Source organism: Puma concolor, chromosome C1 (genome assembly GCF_028749965.1).
Source record: "Puma concolor isolate L17-30 chromosome C1, mPumCon1.1.hap2, whole genome shotgun sequence".
NCBI classification, from domain to species: domain Eukaryota; kingdom Metazoa; phylum Chordata; class Mammalia; order Carnivora; family Felidae; genus Puma; species Puma concolor.
Genome location: NC_141674.1, coordinates 19771808 through 19792151, shown reverse-complemented (window position 1 = coordinate 19792151; position 20344 = coordinate 19771808). Strand labels below are relative to the sequence as shown.

Below are 20344 nucleotides of genomic sequence, written 5' to 3'. Positions count from 1 at the left end.
TGTTCAAGTGCAGGCAAATTTCACGAGGAGGAGGAGGGGGACGGCTGTGAGTGGCCTGTGTGTCTTGTGAACAGGCACGTGTGTCATTGTGTCTGTGCGTTTCCGTGCGTGTGTGACCTGCATGTCCACTGTGTCTCTGAGTGTCTGTAACTCTGACTCTGTGTCTGACCGTGTGGGTCCGTGTAAGCGTCCCGGTCTGTCTTTGTGCCTGGGTGACTCGGTGGGTCCGTGCTAGTGACTGTGTGTCAGTGTGTGCCTGTGTGACGCAGCGTGTGTTTGTGGGCCTGTGGGCCTGTGGACTGGTTTGGCCTAGTTTGGGGGTGACTCACAGGTAAGCGGGGAGAATCCAGGACTTGTTGGGTTAGACGAGGCTCTTTCCCACACTCCCCCCACCCCCTCCTCAGCCTCTCCCTTTTCCTGCCCCACACACCTCGCTTGGAGGTCACAGTCACCCTGCCAACAGGTCCATGTTGGTCTGGGCCCCTGAAAAAGAGATGGCTGTGGGAATGAGGACTTCTGCTAGCCTAGAAAGGGCATCCTGGGTCATCGGGGGGTGTCTTCAGAGCAAGGATGAAAGGGGGAAGCTATGGGCAGGCAGATTTCCAGCAGAGTTTGAAGAACACCTTAGCAGTCATGACTGTCCAGGGATGGGACAGGTCAACTGTCAGATGGTGACCTCTGTATCCTAGAAATGTGCAGGCAGAAGGCGATGAGCACATGTTTATGGAATGAGTGACTGGCAGGGGTGTTGCTCACGGGCTGGGCTGGCTTGAGAAAGGCGTGGAATCCTACTTGCTGGCAGGTCATTTACAGTATTTGATCTGATGACCAGTGGCTTCCTTTGAAGCTCTTCTTCAGTTGCTTTGCCAAAACCAATGGGGCCTTCCAAATGTGGTTCCTGTTTTTAAATCGAATTCTTTGATCCCTGGACTCCTAGGATACCACTTCTGGGTACAACAAAGCAGGGCCTAGCACATCACCTAAAACTGTTAGCATTGGATGAATGAATGAATCAATCAATCAATCAATCGATCGATCAATGACTTAAAACCCAGGCTCTGCCACTTACTATCAATGCCCTCGGGGGTAGGGAATCTCACTGAAATCGTACTTACTATTTTTTCAGAAATTAAGAGGAGACTCAGTGGGGGGCTCAGCGAAAAGGTGAGCTCCTTGTCAGGAGTCCCAGCAAGCAGACAGGGTTCTGATGGAAGAAAAGGGACCCCTTAGTGAGGACAGGAGGAGGCCAGGGCCTCAGCCAAGGGCTGTGATCTAGGGCCTCAGGCGTCTGGTTATGTCCTGCTCTCAGGAATTCTGGTCTGAGGAAAGGATTGGGGATTCATGTCAGCCCCCTACCTTTCCCATTCACAAGGCTGTTCCAGGGCACTCATAGCTTCCATGGTTCTGGAGTCAAGCAGGCTTCCCTGGGCCTCAACCCCTTTCATCTCTGCTCCTCATAAAACCTGAGTCACTGTGAGGGCCACAGAGCAGGATCAAAGTTCTGGGTTCCACCAGGCTCTCAGGAGGGAAGAAGATAGAAATGGGGGAGGGAAGTTGGGGGCATAGGTGCATTTCTGGCCTTAGCTTCTCTTATAATGGCCCCCAGGGGCTGCCTCATGGATAGGAGGAGTGGCCTTAAAGACAGGCTGGCCCTGAGGCTAAGGATGAAAGGCCTGACCTCTTGGGTCCTTGAGATCTGACAATAAGACTGTCTAGGTCAGTGCAGCTTGGAAGTTGGGGTGGGAGCCGGGTGGTCCCTCAAGGACTACTGTGGTTCCCTTTAAAAGTAAATCTCCAGGGGCGCCTGGGTGGCTCAGTCGGTTGAGCGTTGAGTGTCGAACTTCTTCAGCTCAGGTCATGATCTCGCGGTCTGTGAATTCGAGCCCACGGGCTCTGTGCTGACAGCTCAGGGCCTGGAGCCTGCTTCGGATTCTGTGTTTCCCTCTCTCTCTGCCCCTTTCCCATTCATGCTATCTCTCTGTCTGTCTCTCAAAAATGAATAAATGTTTAAAAAATTTAATAAAACAAAAAAAAAGTAAACCTCCAAACCAGGGTCTCCGTTCACCAGATAATTACATTAAGGAGTTTGGTTTGGTGGTTAAGCATATAGAGTTGGGGTTCAGTCTTGCCTCTGCCGCTGTGTGATTCTGGGCAAGTTTCTTTTCTTTTTTTCTTTTTGAGAAAGACAGAGAGAGTGCAAGCAGGGGAGGGGCAGAGAGAGAGGGAGAATCTCAAGCAGGTTCTGCGCTGACAGCGCAGAGTCTGGGCGAGTTTCTTAACCTCCCTGAGCCTTTTTTTTTTGTCCTCTTCTGCAAAATGGGAATGTTTGTTTATAAGTTATTCTTTGAGGCATCAAATGCATGAGATTCTTTTGAAGATTCAGTAGGACAATGAACATAAAGCAGCTAGCAAGCCTGGCCCAGAGTAAGCCCTCAACACATGGCTGTTATTATTACTATTACCATTCTTTTTAATGTTTATTTATTTTTGAGAGAGAGAGAGACAGAGCAGGAGAGGAGATGGGAGGAGATAGCAGAGAGAGAGGGAGACAGAATCCGAAGCAGGCTCCAGGCTCTGAGCTGTCACCACAGAGCCCCAACACGGGGCTCGAACCCACGAATCGTGAGATCATGACCTGAGCCGAAGTCGGATGCTTAACCACCTGAGCCACCCAGGTGCCCCTATTATTACTATTCCTATTAAACCACAGAGATTCACCTGAGAGTTTCTAGAGAACAGAGGTCTTCGTCTTAGGCAGTTGGTATTATGACCCCCTATCCAGTAAAGGAGGTAATGGAGACCCAGAGAGATCGAGGGAGTGTCAGAAAACAAAGTAAGACCCAGGCCCCGGCTCTCAAGATCGGAATTTGAGATGTGTCTACTGAAGAGGCTCACAGGAATAGCGGGATATGCTCAGAGCCTTGGCCTAGGGGACAGGAGGAAGCTGTCTGGACACGGACTCAGATGTGATTTCTTTTAAAAAAAAGATTTTTTTTTAACGTTTATTTATTTTTGAGACAGAGAGAGACAGAGCATGAACGGGGGAGGGTCAGAGAGAGGGAGACACAGAATCCGAAACAGGCTCCAGGCTCTGAGCTGTCAGCACAGAGCCCGACGCGGGGCTAGAACTCACGGACTGCAAAATCATGCCCTGAGCCGAAGTCGGCCGCTCAACCGACTGAGCCACCCAGGCGCCCCTCAGGCGTGATTTCTAACCGCAGCCTGGCGACTCAGCATCTCCTTCACCCTGGGCCCGCCGCTCCTCTTCTCTGACCCTCAGTTTCTTCATCTGCACAAATAATCCCAGAGGAGAAAATTGAGGGAAAATACATTCAAATCCAAAGTGCTGTGTCCTGCTGGGCTTCGTTCAGGCCCACAGATGCACTCAGATGTGCACACTTAGGCTCGGACAGCTATCACCAACATGCTCTTGCCGGTACACGCGTGTGCACGCCTGCTAACATTTGGTCACGGTTCTCCGAGGCGACTGTGGGAAATCTATGCGCCAGTGGTTTCCTTTTTATTTTTTAATGTTTACTTATTTTTGAGAGAGAAAGAGAGAGCTGGGGAGGGGCAGAGAGAGAGGAAGACAGAGGATTCAAAGCAGGCTCCGCGCTGTCAGTGCAGAGCCCGATGCAGGGCTCGAACGCACGAGCCACGAGATCGTGACCTGAGCTGAAGTCAGACGCTTAGCTGACTGAGCCACCCAGGTGCCCCAGTGGTTTCATTTTTAAGCAACTTTTCATTCTTTTTCTCTTACTGGAGCCGGACAATAACTATGAAACATGTCCTTACCGTTCCAGTTTTGTGGCTGGGGATCCTGAAGCTCGAAGGGGAGAAGCGGCCGGCCCAAGATCATCCAGCTAGTAAGCAATAGGGTCAGGGGAAGCTCAGCTTTGCCTGAGGTTACAGCCCACCTTTCCTTCCCTTCCCTTATAATGGTCAGGAACAGGGTCAGAACAGTTGCCTGGTTTTCTAGTTTTTGGCTCCTTGGAGGACTAGACCCAGGGCTCCTTGGGCAGAGTCGCAGCCCCTTCCATAGACCAGTGAGTCTGCCCCATATGCTTTTTTGCTGTCTCCCTTCTCTCTCCTTTAGGCTCAGGCCTCAAGTTCAGCCCTTGAAGAACCCCTGGCATTGGGGACCATCTGAAAGTGGGGAGATAGTGGGAGAGCTGGGAGTATCACGCCCATTTTACAGATGAAGAAACAAAGACCCAAAGAGTCAAATGACTTGCCTGGGGTTACTGAGCTCGGGCTTGGCAGGGGTGGTGCCTCTGTCCTGCCGAGAATCACTCTCACCACCCCCTGACTCTGTCTCTCTTCTTCCTGGCACCATCTGCAGGCAGCTGGACTACAGTGAGCCAAGGACGCCTCAGGACAGGTTGCTGGGGCCCAACATGGAGGAGGCAGGTGGGCCCCCAACTCAGGCTGAGGCTCCAGTGGTGAGTGCCACGCTGATGTGGCGGCGGCCCCCTGCCCAGGAAGAGATGAGACACCGATTTCACAAGGTGTCCCTGGTGTCGGGGGCCCGGATAGAAGCCCCCTCGGAGGAGACGCTTGAGTACAGCCACGGCCGAGAGGAAGTCAATGGTTTTGCAGCACGGGAAGAAACAACGATAAATTGCCAGGGACCCCGGGATGAGGCTGACTCCAGGAGCTTCCAGAGCCATGGGCCTATCTTTTCCAAGAAGTACATACTAGCCCCCAAGGAGAAAAGGCCAGTGGGAAGGCTGAAGGAGGCCATAGGCCAGGGCGATGGCAGTCCCCAGGAGCCCAGGACTGAGCCAGCAAGCCGGGGAGCCGTGGCCAGGACTGAGATTTTGGTGCCCCTGCCTGGGCCCCGCGAGCCAAGCCCCCACCCGGGTGTAAGTCTCATCAGCGGGAGCCCCCGGAGCCTCGAGGAACGGCGAGTGACACGCACTGTGCAGACCACCGTGGTGGTGGGAGGGCATGTGGAGCGACGGGTGAACAGCTCTGTGACTGTGGGGCCAGTGCTCTCGGGCGAGGCCCTGCCACGGGGCCGCAATGTTGCTCGCGTCGCACGGGCAGTGGTGGTGAGCCCCCAAGCTGAGGGCTCACCTAGCCGCAGTCAAGCCCGGGAGCTGATTAGTAGCCTTGTGCCTGGCGAGCGTAGCCTATCTGCCAGCCGGCTTCCTAGGCCCACGGCTGTTGTGCCAAGGAGCCCGGGTCTGGGCAGCACGGTGGGGGCAGCCTTGGGGCAGCTGCCTGACACGGGGATGGCAGAGCCAAAGGACAGATCTGCTCTGGCCCCTGCACGCATCCCAGAGGATGTACACCCACCTCAGAACCTGGACGTCCCTGCAGCTCACCCAGACCAAGACCAGAGCAGAGCCCTAGAGGCCAGAGCCTCTGAGGTCCCAAGGGTGCAGGGAGCCCCCCGCTCCACCCAGCTCCCTCTCCAGACTTCTCAGGACCATGCACCATTACCTTCCTCTCCCAGACACCAGGCCCATCCCCCCTCCCTGGGCCCAGTCCATCCTCCAGAGCAGCCTGTGGTGCCTACTCACCCTAGGACCCAGCTCAGTGGCAAGCCCAGGGGACCCCAGGCGCTGCCCTCTGTAAAGAGGGAAGGACTCACAGATCCCTCTGCTGTCACCATCCCGCCCGCGGTGAAGACCGAAGTTGTTGTTACAGTCCCTGGACAGCCTCTTGCTCCATCTTCTACAAGGAGGAAGGCTGTCCCCAGCTCAGGAGGGCTTTCTGCTTCGTCCCCCCCAAGGAATAAGTTTGTTCAGGACTCTGAAGATGTCACTATTTTCTCCTTTACCCAGAAAGAGAGAGCACAGGGCCCTGGTGTTCTGGCTGACCCACCCCCCGCCCAGAAAGAGGTTGTGCAGGGTTGCCGTGCTCCTGTCACCTCATCCCCCAAGCCAGCCAAGGTTGTCCAGGCCCCAGAAGGCAGCCCTAGCTCCCAAAAAGAGGCTGTCCAGAGTATAGAAGGCGGCCTTGCTCCTCTCATCAAGGATGAGGCTGTTCGAGGCCTGACTGCTTCCACTCTCCTATCCCCCCAGCAGGGTGAGGTTGTTGGCGGCTCTGCAGTGAGCCCCATCTCATCTCCAACCCAAAAGGAGGCTATCCAGGGTCCTGGTGCTTCTGCTGCTCCGTTTTCCACCCAGAAAGTGATTGTCCAGGACACTGCTGTTCTCCCTGCCCCCTCCTCCGTAGGCAAGTTGTCCCCCAGCCCGGGAGGCCTTCCTGCCCCAGTAGTGATGGGGGCAGAGGCCAGTCTAGAGTCGCAGCTTGTCCCTGACTCCATTGAGGGCAAGATGCTCCCAGAGACAGCCAAGGAGGAGGAGGTGGCCCTGGCTGCTGACCTGGAGATTTTTCTGGATACTCTGCGGAGCATGGAGCCCCCGGAGATCCTCCGTACTCACCGGCTGCCACGAGCCCCCCGCTCCTCCTACCTGGCCATGTACGCCACGTTGCCCGCCATCGAGGAGGACCAGCCTGGACCATGCGTGCTGGGACCCGGCCCCCAAGAGGTGCCCACACGAGAAGAGAAAGAGGAGGAGGAGGAAGAAGAGGAGGAAGAACCAGAGAATCCTTACTTAAGTGATGATGAGAAGCTCCAGCGTAGGCAGGAGAGCTCCAGGCCCAGCTCCTCCTGGGCCTCTCGCCCTGCCAGGTCCCCCCAGGCCTCTAGTTCTCCTCTGGAGATGATGAAGAAGCACGTAGCAGATGCCAAGGGCCCCCACCCAGAGCTGGGGCCCGAGTGGCAGGTGGGGAGCAGGCCCATTTCCCGTCTTGGAGGCAGCCTTCTCTTTGGAGGTCGGGTGCCTGGCACCCAGGAGGCCCCCACCTTGGAACCACTGGGCACAAAACTGTCTGCTCTGCCACCCCACGTGGCACCAGGGCTCAGGAAGGTGCCAGGACAGCTGCCTCTGCTCTGCAGTGAAAGGCTACTGCCAGAGAAACCTGCATGTGCCCGGCCCCTGGAGGAGTGGGTGAGTGAGGCCTTGGGTGAGCAAGGGAGGGTGCCTGGCCTTGCCTGGGGCAGGGTCTGGATGGTATGAGGACCATGGTGCTGGGAACAGAGTCTTGAGAAGCCAGAGGATTGGGTCTGATGTCTAGTTCAGTGTGACCTTACACAAGCCACATCTTTCTGGGCCTCAGTTGCCCTATTCACACAGCAGAAGGTTTGCACTGTGAAGTCCAAAGGGCTTAGTGGCCCTGATCTCTTGGAAGCTGGGGAAGGGGAGCAAGAGGCACCCACCCCTGGGATGGGGTGACAAGGTCCCTGGAGGTTGGTGACATCCTCTGCAGGCCAGCTCCTTGGGAGTGGAGGCCAACAGGGAATATGTGGGATCCTCGGAATGGCAGGTTGTGGGGAGGCGGTAAGGAGGCAACTCCGTAAGACTTTTTATCACCTCCATGCCAGAGCCCAGCATTGAAGACCCAGGGCAAGTGGAACACCAGGCCTGGAAAGGTAGGGTGGGCATGTGGGGTGGGGGGGCAGCCGGAAGCAAGGACCTAGGGACAGGGCCTGAGGATTTCCTCTGTGTCTTCTCCAGATGATCCTCTTCTCAGAGCCTGGCTGCCAAGGCAGCAGCAAGGAGGTCTGGCAAGACGTTGCCGACACCTCCAGCTGGGCCAGCATGGCCTCCGTGAGGGTGGTTCGAGGCTGGTGAGTGCAGACTGCCAGGGCGGGGCTGGGGGGCTGCTTGTGGACCTGGGGGATGCCAGGGCAGTGAGATGTGCCCAGGCCAACCTGGCAGAAACCCCTTTCAACCACCCTGCCTTGTGGGTACGTCCTCTCCCCATCACTGACCCTGGGTCTCTGTGCCCACAGTTGGGTGCTATACGAAGAACCAGAGTTCCGGGGCCGGAAGCTGGTCCTGCCGGAAGGAGATTTGGAACTAGGAGCCCTGTCGCCAGCAGGGAGCAAGCAAGGCATTGGCTCCCTGAGGCGGGTTGTCCGGGTGAGTGGCTGGGATCGGGGGTCAGATGTTGCCCTGCCTTCCCCAGGCCCCAGCTCCTGAGGAAGGGGACAGCCGCAGGTGCCTGGAGTTGTCTATAGGTAGTCGCCTCTAGCTTCTTGACCTCCAAGCCACCTGGGGAAGAAAGAGGTTTTGGGGTGCGCAGCCTGGCTTGGGGAGGGGCAGGCAGAGGCCAAGCCCCAGCTTCGGAAAGCAGCCTGGGGAAGTCTGAGCTGGCGTTGGAGAAGGTTCGGTTAGAGCAACAGAAATGGGGGGAAGGGTCTGTGGGTGCTGGCCCACCACCCAGGGCCCAGGATTTCAGGCCCACATGCAGACTTAGGGTGCCACAGACGTCTGTTCATTCATTTGCTCACTGATGCTGCTTAGTAGTTTGCTGTGTGCCAGGCACTGTGCCAGGCAGTGAGTTGGAGGAGGAGACCTGCCCTCTGCCCTCTGCCCTGCAGGACTCATGCACATGAGCGTATGAGGGTTGGGTTTGAAGCAGGAAAGCCATATAAGCAGATTAGGGATTTACAAACATCCCTCTGGCTGCCGGGAGGAGAAATCCCTGAGCCGGGAACATGAGGCAGGGCTGTGATTTCCAGGTGAGGGGCCCCTCTGAATTTTGAGGGAGAGGTGTGTGGTTTGAAAAGGCATAGTCAAGGGGCGCCTGGGTGGCTCAGTCGGTTAAGCGGCCGACTTCGGCTCAGGTCGTGATCTCACGGTCCGTGAGTTCAAGCCCCGCGTCGGGCTCTGTGCTGACAGCTCAGAGCCTGGAGCCTGTTTCAGATTCTGTGTCTCCCTCTCTCTGACCCTCCCCCGTTCATGCTCTGTCTCAAAAATAAATAAACGTTAAAAAAATTTAAAAAAAAAATGAAAAGGCATAGTCAATATTCTAGTTTCATATCCGTAAAGTGGGGGAAAAAATACCGTTTTCATAACCCAAATTTACAAACTACCAAAATTAAGCTGGGTAACACCATCTTGACCACCAGGGAGACACAGAAGAGAAAGCAATAGCTCTGAAAGCAAGGCTGATCAGAATTTTTTTTTTTTTTTTTAATGAAAGTACAAATAACCCTAAGACAGAGCTGTTGCAATCCTCCTGGTAAGAGAGGACGAGAGCTGACGAGTCTTAACTAGGGCAGTGGCCCAGCTCTGCGAAGGGGGAATAGTTTTGAAAGCCTCTCCAGAAACACCCAAGTGTTTGTGGACAATTTATTGTGAGCTTCTCACAATAAATTCATCTTCATGTAGGAGGTAACGAGGTACGGGAGAAAAAAAAACAAGGGCTTTGAAGTCAGGTGGACCTAGTTTCATGTCATTCGTTCAGCATTGATTGGGTGCCTAGTGTGTTCCAGGCACGTGGGAGGTGCTGGTTGCAACAGAGAACAAAAACTACATTGCTCTGTTCTTTGCCCTGCTACGCACAGGCTTTGTGCCCTCGGGCAGCCCGCTCAACTTCACTGAGCCTCACTTTCCTAGCCTGTGAATGGAGTCATAACTCCCGTTGGGAGGGCCAAGTGGGATGGGGTAGGGCACGCCCTTAGCATCGTCCCCTGCCCTCAGTAGATGCTTCCTAAGCGTTTGATGAGGAGTGAGGGAATGAAAACGATCCTAGTGGGGAAGAAACACCCAGAATGCAGATAGGATCCGCTGCTGCCTAGGATAAGATGTGGGTAAAAGCCAGTCTGGACAAGGGCGGGAATTGTATACAGAGGAAGAGTCAAAGTTAGGCCTCAGGAAGTGGCTGTCCATCCAGTTCGTCTCTCAACCGGGCTGGAAATCAGGCTATCCGGGGCATGGCAATTGGCAGGCTCTTGCTGGGAACTTTGGTAACCGGTACCAAAGGCCCAGCGCCAAAGAAAGGGCTTTGGTCTCAGGCTTGTGTGGCCGACCTTGCAGAGAACACCCCAGTCACCCTCCTGGCTTCTGCGGAGATGGCCACAGAGGTTTCCTAGAAGTTCCCTGGGGCCTGGGCTGGACAGACTTGGGGAAGCAGATACTGGTGGGGAGGTAGTCTCTGAGGGGTTCTGTTTTACTCTTCCTTTTCCACCTCTCTCCTTCTGCAGGACTACATTACCCCAGAGATCATCTTGTACTCTGAAGAGAGCCTCAAGGGGGAGCAAGTGAAGCTAACGGATGCCTTGGAGGACCCCCAGGGCCTGGAGAGGCCCCTACGGGTGGCATCTGCCACTGTCTCTGCAGGACTGTGAGTCTGGGCTATTCTGGAATCCCTTCATTTGGCATTCATTGTGCTGGGGACATAGAGGTGATAGGACACAGCTCTTGCCCTCAAGAAGTGCTTAGTCTACTGGAGGCAACAGTCGAGTAAGAAGACAGTGGCAGAGTTCTGGGATGGGGGAGCATAGAAAAGCACCAAACCAGAGAAGAGCACCTGAAGTCAGAGAAGCCTTCTTGGAGGAGGAAGCACCTCAGCTGGGGTGAATTGGCCCCAGAAGAATCTCAGCACAGTGAGAGCAGGGCACGAAGGGCTTTTGTATATTTTGTTCACTGCTGTATCCCTGATGCCTGAAGCAGAGGCCAGCACAGGGTTGATGCCCCTAAATATTTGTTAATTGAATGGGGAAGAGTATATCTAGCAGAGGGAACAACACCCGCAAAGGCCCAGAGGTGAGAGATCTAAGCCTCGAAAGTTCAGGCTGGCCCAAGAAGGCAGCAAGTGGGGAGATGTGAGGCCCAGGAAGAAGGCAGGGAGACAGATCAAAGGGCCTCTGTGCATCTGGGCTGTATTGTGGGCTAACGGGGAACTACTTGGGGTCCCTAAGTGGGTATGTGTGCAGGAGAGAACTCTCCAGCTGCTGCATGAAATTAGAGAGTGCCAGGCCAGAGGAAGGGGGACTGATGGAGTGGTTACTGCAAGAGATTATGGGGGCCTGGGGTGCCTGGGTGGCTCAGTCGGTTAAGCATCTGACTTCGGCTCAGGCCATGATCTCTTGGTCCATGAGTTTGAGCCCTGCTTCAGACTCTGTGCTGACAGCTTGGAGCCTAGAGCCTGCTTCAGATTCTGTGTTTCTGTCTGTCTCTGCCCCTCCCCTCCACCGTGCTCTGTCTCTGTCTCTGTCTTTCAAAAATAAATAAACATTTAAAAAAATAAAAAAAAAAAAGATTATGGGGGCCTGAAATATCCCCCAGCATCCCCTTGCTGGGGGGCCTCTTCTCCTAAAACTTCTTCCCTCTAAGCCTTCCCCCCCATCCACCAGTCTGTGTCCCTGGGTATCTGGGATACAGCCGCCTCTCTGCCTCCCCCCCACCAGGTGGCTGCTGTACCCTAAACCCTTCTTTGAAGGCACTCCCTACATCCTGGAGCCTGGAGAATACTCCACCTCGGAGGCCTGGGGTACATCAGACCCCAGTGTGGGCTCCTTAAAGCCCATGAGATTGGTAAGGGGCAGGTGGTCCCAAGTTACCTAGTCCTGGAGCCTGGGGGAAGAAGCAGGGCCTGGGAGCTGCTTCTGGGAATGGGGGCTGAGGACAGGGGGAATTAACCCAAGGGATGGGGGAGAGGGAAGTCACGGGGTTGGCCATTTTTAGGGGGGGTCTCAGGATCAAGTAATTCCTGAGTCACCAGCCCCATCTGTCTTCCTCTATCTCTGGGCTGGTGTCTCAGCTCTGTCTCCTCTGCAGGGCTGCCCAAATGTGGAGAAGCCAGGGGAGCCCAAGGTAAGAGTCTGGGCTGCAGGGTCAAGGAGGGCCTTTGGGTGGGTTGTGTGTATTTGTATGGCTCTCATAGGCTGAAGTGGAAGACAGGAGAGGAGAATGCTGGGAAACAGAAGCTGAGAAGCTGGGTCTGGAAGGGTGGAATCCTATGAGCTCACTGGGAGATGGCTTCTGATGTGTAAGGACCAGGTCAGAGGTCAGAGAAGAGGCAGGAGTTACCTAAGGGAATGGAGCTCAGTGAGAGAGTAGGAGGACTTAGCTCTGGGCTGACGCTGGGCAGAGCCATCTGGGCTGGCTGAGTGTATTTGGGTCCAGATGCCTCCCCACAACCCTCCCACCACCCTTTCTGCCAGGTTGTGGTTTATGAGGCCACAGGCTTTCAGGGCCAGAGCTGGGAAGTAAGCAGAGACATCTACAACCTTCAGCAGCCAGAGGACAGCCAGAGCCCCCACCTGGCCTCCGTGGGGTCCCTGCGAGTTCTTGGGGGCTGGTGAGGACTCAGAACCTTTCCTTCTACTTCATCCTCCCTTCTGGCCTCTACCCTCAGAGATGGGGAATGCCCCGGGCTGCCTAGGGGTGGGGGCAGCTGTCTTAACCCACCCGAGGTCCTTCCCTGACCCTGTCTGCCTCTGCCTTTCCCCAGCTGGGTGGGCTACCAGAAAGCAGGCTTCCGGGGCCACCAGTATCTGCTGGAGGAAGGGGAATATCCTGATTGGTCACACTGGGGAGGCTATGACGAGGTGCTGACCTCCCTGAGGGTCATCCGGACGGTAAGCAGGAGCAACTGGGCCATCCCTCTGCCTGTGGGTACAGGCGGACTCCCCCCAGTACAATCTGTTGAGCGAAGAGTTTGTGCTCTCTTTCCCTGTTCTCCAGAGCAGCTGGAAGTGTTCCCTGAGGTCTAGCTTCTCTCCGGCCTGCTGCCTTTCCCGGGGCCACACTCACTGATCGCCTCATTCCAAAGTCCCCTGGTGGGCTGCGTCCGCGGGGCCTGGGCACTCCTTGGGGTTTCCGTGGGTGGGTAGGAGAAACCTGACTATCCCTGGGGCCCAGGACTTCGGGAACCCGGCCGTGGTGCTGTTTGAGGCCATGGACTTCGAAGGGCACGGCGTGGAGGTGAGCGAGGCATTGCCGGACGTGGAGCTGGCGCGACACGGCCCCCACACGCAGGCCATCCACGTGCTCAGCGGCGTGTGAGTGACCCTGGCTCCGGGAGCTAGGCGGGTCTGGAGCGGCTCCAGCGGAGAAGCCGGCTTCGCCCTGCTGACCCGCGCCCCGTCCTTCCTGCAGGTGGGTGGCCTATGAGAAGGTGGGCTTCTCCGGGGAGCAGTACGTCCTGGAGAAGGGCGTGTACCGCAACTGCGATGACTGGGGAGCGGGCAACAGCGCCCTCGCCTCGCTGCAGCCAGTCCTGCAGGTGCGTGCCGGCGGTGGGGGCGGGGCCATGAGGGAGGGGCTTAGTGCCTGGGAGGTGCCCCCGCGGTGGGGGCGGGACTGGAAGAAGCCGGCTCGGCGCGCGTGGGGCGGGGCCTCTGGGAAGGGGCGGAGCTAATGCCTGCCTGAGAAGCGGGAGTGCTGTGGAAAGGGTAGGGAAGCTGAGGCTAGAGTCTGGCACTCTCCTTGAGTCTCGAAACTTTGGGCCCTCCCTGCAGGTCGGGGAGCACAATCTGCACTTTGTCTCAAAGGTAAGGAGCCTGTGGGGGTCTGTCTCCTTTTCCCCATTCTCTCCCACTGCATCGCCCTCCATTCTCATCTCTTTCTGTCTCTACCTCCAGATTCAGTTTTTCTCCGGCCCCAACTTCCTGGGCGACCACATCTCCTTCGAAGATGACCAGACCTCTCTGCCTGCCTCCTTCCAGCCCCAGTCCTGCCGTGTCCACGGCGGCAGGTGAGGACGTGGGGGGTTGGGGGGAGTGGGGCGCACCTGCCCAGAAGTGCTTAACTCAGTTTGGAGATCTGGGCTGCAGGAAGGTCTTTCAAATGATTTCTTTCCTTGGGCTTCCTTGAGATTAGCTATTGTGTCCCAAAGCATTCAATCTTAACACAAACAAAGTAAAATAAAGTTTTAATGGAAAACCTAAAACCTGATGGTATAATATAAAGAACCCCAATCTTGTTTCATGTATCTCTCTGCCTTTTCTTTTCTTTTTTTTTCTTTTCTCTTTTCTTTTCTTTTCTTTTTAGTGGAGGATTTAAAATCCCCAACCCTTGGGGCGCCTGGGTGGCTCAGTTGGTTAACCATCCAACTCTTGGTTTCATCTCAGGTCACGATCTCACAGTTTGTGTGTTCGAGCCCCTCATCGGGCTCTGGGCACTGGGCTGTCAGCTCCGAGCCTGCTTGGGATCCTCTCCCTCTCTCTGCCCTTTCCTTGCTTGTGCTCGCTCTCTCTCTCTGTCAAAACAAATAAATAGACCAAAAAAAAAAAAAAAAAAAATCCCCAACCAAACATAAAGTTTCACAGGTAAACACTTCAATATATATCTCTAATAAGAAAGAAACCCTCCCAACCCACATAGCCACAGTTTATTATCACATCTTCTAAAATAAATAACTTGTTAATATTACCTAGTACCCAGTCTATGTTCAAATTTCTCCCATTGTCTCAAAAAATGCCTTTGTGAAATTGGTTTGTTTTTCTCAGAATCCAAACAAGGTCCACACATTGCTTTTGGTCAATTGGTCTTTAATTTAGAGTAGTTCCCCTTCCTTCCCTTTGTTTTATACCATTTGTTTGTTTAAAGAAACCCAGTAGGGGCGCCTGGGTGGCTCAGGCGGTTAAGCGGCCGACTTCAGCTCAGGTCACGATCTCGCGGTCCGTGAGTTCGAGCCCCGCGTCGGGCTCTGGGCTGATAGCTCAGAGCCTGGAGCCTGCTTCTGATTCTGTGTCTCCCTCTCTCTCTGCCCCTCCCCCGTTCATGCTCTGTCTCTCTCTGTCTTAAAAATAAATAAAACGTTAAAAAAAAAATTAAAGAAACCCAGTAATTTGCCCTGTAAGTTTCCCATCTTCTGTATTTGGCTCATTGCTTCCTTGTGGTGTCTTTTTTTTCCTTTGTGCCCCATATTTCCTGTAAACTGGTAGATCTGAAGGCTTGATGAGATTCAGGGTGTTTTCTGGGCAAGAAATCTATGTAGGTGGTACCCTGTACTTCTTACTACATTACCTTATGCACAGGTCTGGCTGTCCCGCCTTTAATGATATCAAGATGCCTACTTTATAAGATCTGCAATTTATCTCTCACCTAATGGTTTTAGCATCCACTGATGATATTTGCCTAGACTCACTATTTCTTTAGAGGTTACAAAATGATGTTTTTAAGATTTGGGGTATTCCTTCTATAGATGTTATCTGGAATACTTCCATAAAAAAGAACTTTCCTTTTCAACGATTTGCTTACCTGAAATAGTTTATACAAAAAAGGCAGTTTGCTCCTTTTCCAAGGATCAATTCTCTTGATCAATTTTCAGGATAATTTCTGAACTGGTGCCCTAGCAACCTCGAGAGCTGAGTAATGAAGTATTTTTTTTTAAGTGTTACGAATGCATGAATTTATATGCAATTGAAATGTCTTAGTGCATTTATGTGCTCTAATCATTCTATCTTTGGCAAATGGGAGCCCCTTCAAATTGCCTGCTTCTGAGATGACTCCAATAGTTTTTTGTGATTTCCTTGTTTTTCTGGTACAATAAGATGCTCTAGGATCACTTTGTACATTTTCCCCCTAAACTTGGAATCAGTTATGTACCAAGGGACTCTGATTCCAGTGGTATTTAGATGGAAGCTGGGTGTTTCAAAACTATAATACTAAATTACTACTAACAGCATAAAGCAGTGAATGCTGTTTGAGGCTTCTCCATGGTTCTTTTTGTCCTCGGGACATTCACTAAAATCCCTTTTGGTATGAACAGTTCAAAATATCATTTTTAAGACATTTGAAATAATACTTTTGTGTGTGTGGTTATGCCACCAACCTGATATACAGTTAGGTTCATTTGTTTTATTTAATTTATTTAAATTTTTAAGAATACTTTTCATTTTTATTTGTTTATTTTTTTTAGAGAGAGAGCATGCACAAGTGGGGGAGAGGGGCACAGGGAGAGAGAGAGAGAGAGAGAGAGAGAGAGAGAGAGTATTTTAAGCAGGCTCCATGCTTAGTGTGTAGCCGACATGGGGTTCGATCCCATGACCCTGGGATCATCACCTGAGCTGAAACCAAGAGTCAGAAGTTCAACCGACTGAGCCACCCAGGCACCCCTAATTGTTTTTGCATTACATAAAGCATTTACAATATCCCTGTCTTAGCTTGGGCTGCTAACAAAATATCATAGACTGGGGATGGGGGGTGTGTTTGGACAACAGGAATTTGTTTTATCACAGTTCTGGAGGCTGGGAAGTTCAAAGTCAAGGTGCAGGTTCATTTGGCTCTCCTGTGAGGGCTTGCTTCCTGGCTGGTAGATAGCAGCCTTCTTCCTGTGTCCTCACCTAGTGGAGACAGCACTTCCTCCTCTTATAGGGACACTGTTCCCATCATGGGGTGCCACCCTCCTGACCTCATGTGAACCTTCCAAAGGCCATCGTTTTTGAGGTTAGGGCTTCAACATGTGAATTTTGGAGAGACATTCAGTCCAGAACAGTTCCAAAGCCAAGTCAGTCAATAAGATCTATCTCTATCCCTGCGATCTTTCCCCCCCTCCTTCCCCATAGGTAATCTTTTTATTTTTATTTTTAGTGTTTAGTTAATTCATCTATTGATCTTTTTAATGAAAATATAAGCAAATATACTCTCTTACATAAATTTGCATCTAACTATAGAAGCCAAATATATTTGTTGCCCTTCTCCCTCATTTTCTTACACAAAAAGAAGCATAGTACAACCTGGTGAGTATACTGAGGACCACTGAATCGTACAGAGTGAATTTTATGGTATGCGAATTTTATCTCAATTTTTTTTTTTTAAGGGAAGCATACTATAAACGCTGTTCTGCACCTTTTTTCCCTAACAGTTTGGAGATCACTTTACATCCCCTTAAGAGCTCTTTCTCATTCCTTTTTACTGCTGTATTATTATACTCGACACTCTTAGTTGATTCAACTATCCCCCACTGATGGACACTCAGGCTGCTTCCACTCTTTGTCCTTGCAGACAGTGCTGTATGAAAAGCCTTGTGCGTGTGCCATTTCCTGTTTTTGAAGGAGGTTTTGAGATTCCATGAAATGGGATTGCGAGTAATTGTGACTAGAGTTCTGCTCGATGTTGCCGAATTTCCCTCCATAGGGGCAGTAGGATTTCATCCAGTCAGTTCTTAAGTCTTGACCTCAGTCTCTGCTGCTCAGGGCCTGTTCATCCTTGACCTCCCATAGACGAGGGGTGGCGGGGGGTGGTGACAATCAAGTCTGCATCCACTCTGCTGCATCTCAGAGGGTCTGGGAAGGCCAAGCACAGGACAGGGCAGGCTCAAATACCTACTTATGCCCTCCTACTCTTCCCCTTCCCTAGCTGGATCCTGTTTGATGAGAAAAACTTTGAAGGTGACCAGCACATTCTCTCCGAGGGCGAGTTTCCCACTCTCACGGCCATGGGCTGCCTAGCCTCCGGAGCCCTGGGCTCTCTCCAGAAGGTACCCCTGGTGAGTACCCTTGTCCAGTTCCGGGCAACCGCTGAGGCAGGGGATGCTGCTGGGGGAGTGTGGGCGCCGAGTCTGTCCTCACTGTCAGCTCGGCTGCTGGGGCTTGAATCCAGTCTTCCTCAGAACGACCCCAGCTTCCCCTGACCCCATGGCTTCAAAGTCAGTTCCACTTACTAGAGATTTATTGAGCACCCACTGTGACAGGTCTTGGGGACACTGACACAAACCAGACACAGCCCTGATGTCAAGGAACCCATGACCACACTGACATGAAGATTACAATGCAGAGTGGTGTGTCCAGATGTAGAGGTGGTATGGGGACAGTAGGGACTAGCGCCTCTGGGGTGGGCAGGGGACGACAGCCAGACTGCTGAGGTGGGGCTTCTGTGCGGGAAGGAGTGGAAAAGAGAGCCATCTCTGCTGCGCGGTGGAGGACAGAAGGGTGGGACAAGCCAGTGGGGTTGCTGCTACAGTAAGCCAGAATAAACGATGATGTCCTGCGCCAGGGAGGAGACGGAGGGAAGTGACACAGGCCATGTTAAGGAGTCAGAGTCTATAGGACCGGGTGGGCCCGCTGTTAGAGCACAGCAGACAGCTGACCACTGAGCCCCTACCAGGCTCTGGGCAGTGTTTCAAAGGCTTCCATGCACTAAGATGTTTAGTCCTCACCAAAGCCCGAAGAGGTTTGTTACTACCATCCGCTCCCTTTTCCACATGTGAAACTGAGGCACAGAGAGGTCATGCGACTTGCCCCAGGTCACACAGCTGGTAACAAGCAGAGCCAGGTTCTCCCAGAGGCAGCCCCGCTGCTGAGTCCAAGCTTTACAAACTATGTGCTGGGCTCTGAATGCAGACAGACCGGATTCTGAAGCCCAGCTCGAGGGATTTGAGCAAGTGGTTTAATCTCCTCCAGACTCAGTTTCCCCTCTGTTAAGCAGGGATAATCAGAACACCTACCTTATAAGGTTGTTGAGAAGTTATAACGAGGTCAGGTAAAACACTTAGCACAGAATCTGGTGTGTGGTAAGCCCCGAATACGTGAGAACTGCTATAATTACCCATATTATTATTATTACTGTTCTTAGAAGTACCATGGACTGGCACTAGGGGGAGGTTTGAGGGGACAGTAGGGGGCCCAGTCTGGTACATGCTGCATCTGAGAATCTGGGGGACACCGAGCTGGGGGTGTCCAGGAGCCCAGGACCCTGTGAGGCAGACCTCAGGAGGGAAGAGGGCCTGAAATACTGATCTGGGAATCGGAGTATCTGGAATTGGGGGCTGAGTCTGGCGCCGGGGCTCTCTCAGCCTCACCCCTTCTCCATACCCCTGGCCCCAGCACTTTTCAGAGCCCTCCATTTTTCTGTATGGACTGGAGTGTTTTGAAGGGAAGGAGATCGAGCTGGACAGGGAGGTCCGCAGCCTGCAAGCCGAGGGCTTCAACAACCACGTGCTGTCCGTGCGGATCAGGGGGGGCGTGTGAGTGTGTTGGGGGGGCATAAGGGCGGGGGCTGCTAGGGAGCGAGGGCTAGGTCTCTGGCCTCTTGCCCCTTCCCACCTCCCCTCCACTCCCCACCCCCATCCAGGAGGGAGGGAAAGGTTCAAGCTAAGGAGGGTCTTGGACCCCAGCCCATGTTCTCCAGGACCCTCCTCTGCTCTGCAAACTGCCACTTCCCAGCCTCCCTCTCCTCCCTCGGGACCCTAACACCAGGCAGAGAAGTCTCAGCATGAGAGAAAAGGAGATGGAGAATGTTCTCTCATCTGTGCCTCCTCCTCTGTCTGTGTGTCTGTCTGTCTTCCTCTCTGCATCTCTGGCACCTGCTGGACCCAGCTGGGTGCTGTGTGAGCACAGTGACTTCCGGGGACGCCAGTGGCTGGTGGGCAGCTGTGAGATCACCAACTGGCTGACTTACAGCGGGACGCAGAGGGTGGGTTCCCTCTACCCCATCAAGCAGGTGGGTAGCATGTCGGGTTGTGTGTTTCCCATATTTCCCAAACTCAGCCTTTGTGTATTTTTGTCACAGTTTTGCCATGTCGTCATTCCTCTTGAACCATTATCTACTTAACACTTTTCTCTAAACCAGCTCACTTGTTTTTTACACTTTGTCCTTATCCTAAGGGCTGATAACCATAAAATCATGGGTTTGATGTGTATGTATGATTTTTCTTTAATTGACATGATAATAAACACAGTACCGTTGAATTTTTAGCAATAAGTTCATCCACTTAGGGTGAAAAATCATCTCACGTACCAACCAGAAATAATAAGCAGGCCTCACTCTGGGAGACACTATCCACTCCTGAGTTTCTCTGTCTGTGAGCACGTGTCTGGACCTGTTTCTCATTTATGTGCATGTGCATTGAGGTGGAGGCATGGCCGTGGTGTGTGTGTGTGTGTGTGTGTGTGTGTGTGTGTGTGTGCGGGCGCGCACACATGCCTGTCTGAGGATATTTCTGTGGCCGTGATATCATTTGTATCCACGTGTCTGTGCTTCGCAGGTGACACGGTTGGGTGTGAGGTGTGTATATGACCACACGTGCCTGTTTTTGTGACACTGTTGAGACAGTATGAGGGTATTTGTGTGGCCCTTGTATTCACACTCTTAGGGCATCATTTCTAGAAGAAACCTTGGAGGTTATCTCCGGCCCTCACATTTACAGTTGGGGAAATAAAGGTCCACAGAAGGGAACAAGGATTCGCTCTGTAATCTTGGGCAAGTACTGTACCTCCATGGACCTCACTGTCCTCATCTTTAAATGTTAAAAAAGAATTTCTTAATGTTTATTTATTTTTGAGAAAGAGAGAGACAGAGTGCAAGCAGGGGAGGGGCAGGGAGAGAGGGAGACACAGAATCTGAAGCAGGCTCCAGGCTCTGAGCTGTCAGCACAGAGCCCGACGCGAGGATTAAACTCACGAACTGTGAGATCATGACCTGAGCCGAAGTCGGATGCTTAACCAGCTGAGCCACCCAGGCGCCCCTCAATTTCTTCATCTTTAAAAGAGGGATAACATAGGGGTGCCTGGCTGGCTCAGTTGGTAGAGCACATGACTCTTGATCTCGGGGTCGTGAGTTTGAGCCCCATGTTGGGTGTAGAGATTACT

At 53.0% G+C, this 20344-nt stretch overlaps 1 protein-coding gene across 1 annotated transcript in view; it reads left to right on the top strand.

Moving 5' to 3' along the window:
- The window catches only part of CRYBG2 (crystallin beta-gamma domain containing 2), a 29768-nt gene that overhangs the window by 6452 nt on the left and 2972 nt on the right, over positions 1-20344 (top strand). Inside the window, exons 4-19 of the mRNA XM_025912583.2 lie at positions 4343-6965; positions 7400-7447; positions 7533-7645; positions 7811-7940; positions 10010-10149; positions 11216-11342; positions 11586-11621; positions 11972-12108; positions 12262-12388; positions 12672-12811; positions 12909-13035; positions 13271-13303; positions 13394-13506; positions 17115-17244; positions 18581-18720; positions 19073-19196. Coding sequence (XP_025768368.2) covers positions 4343-6965; positions 7400-7447; positions 7533-7645; positions 7811-7940; positions 10010-10149; positions 11216-11342; positions 11586-11621; positions 11972-12108; positions 12262-12388; positions 12672-12811; positions 12909-13035; positions 13271-13303; positions 13394-13506; positions 17115-17244; positions 18581-18720; positions 19073-19196 — 4288 coding nt within the window. The remainder of the gene's footprint in view (positions 1-4342; positions 6966-7399; positions 7448-7532; positions 7646-7810; positions 7941-10009; positions 10150-11215; positions 11343-11585; positions 11622-11971; positions 12109-12261; positions 12389-12671; positions 12812-12908; positions 13036-13270; positions 13304-13393; positions 13507-17114; positions 17245-18580; positions 18721-19072; positions 19197-20344) is intronic.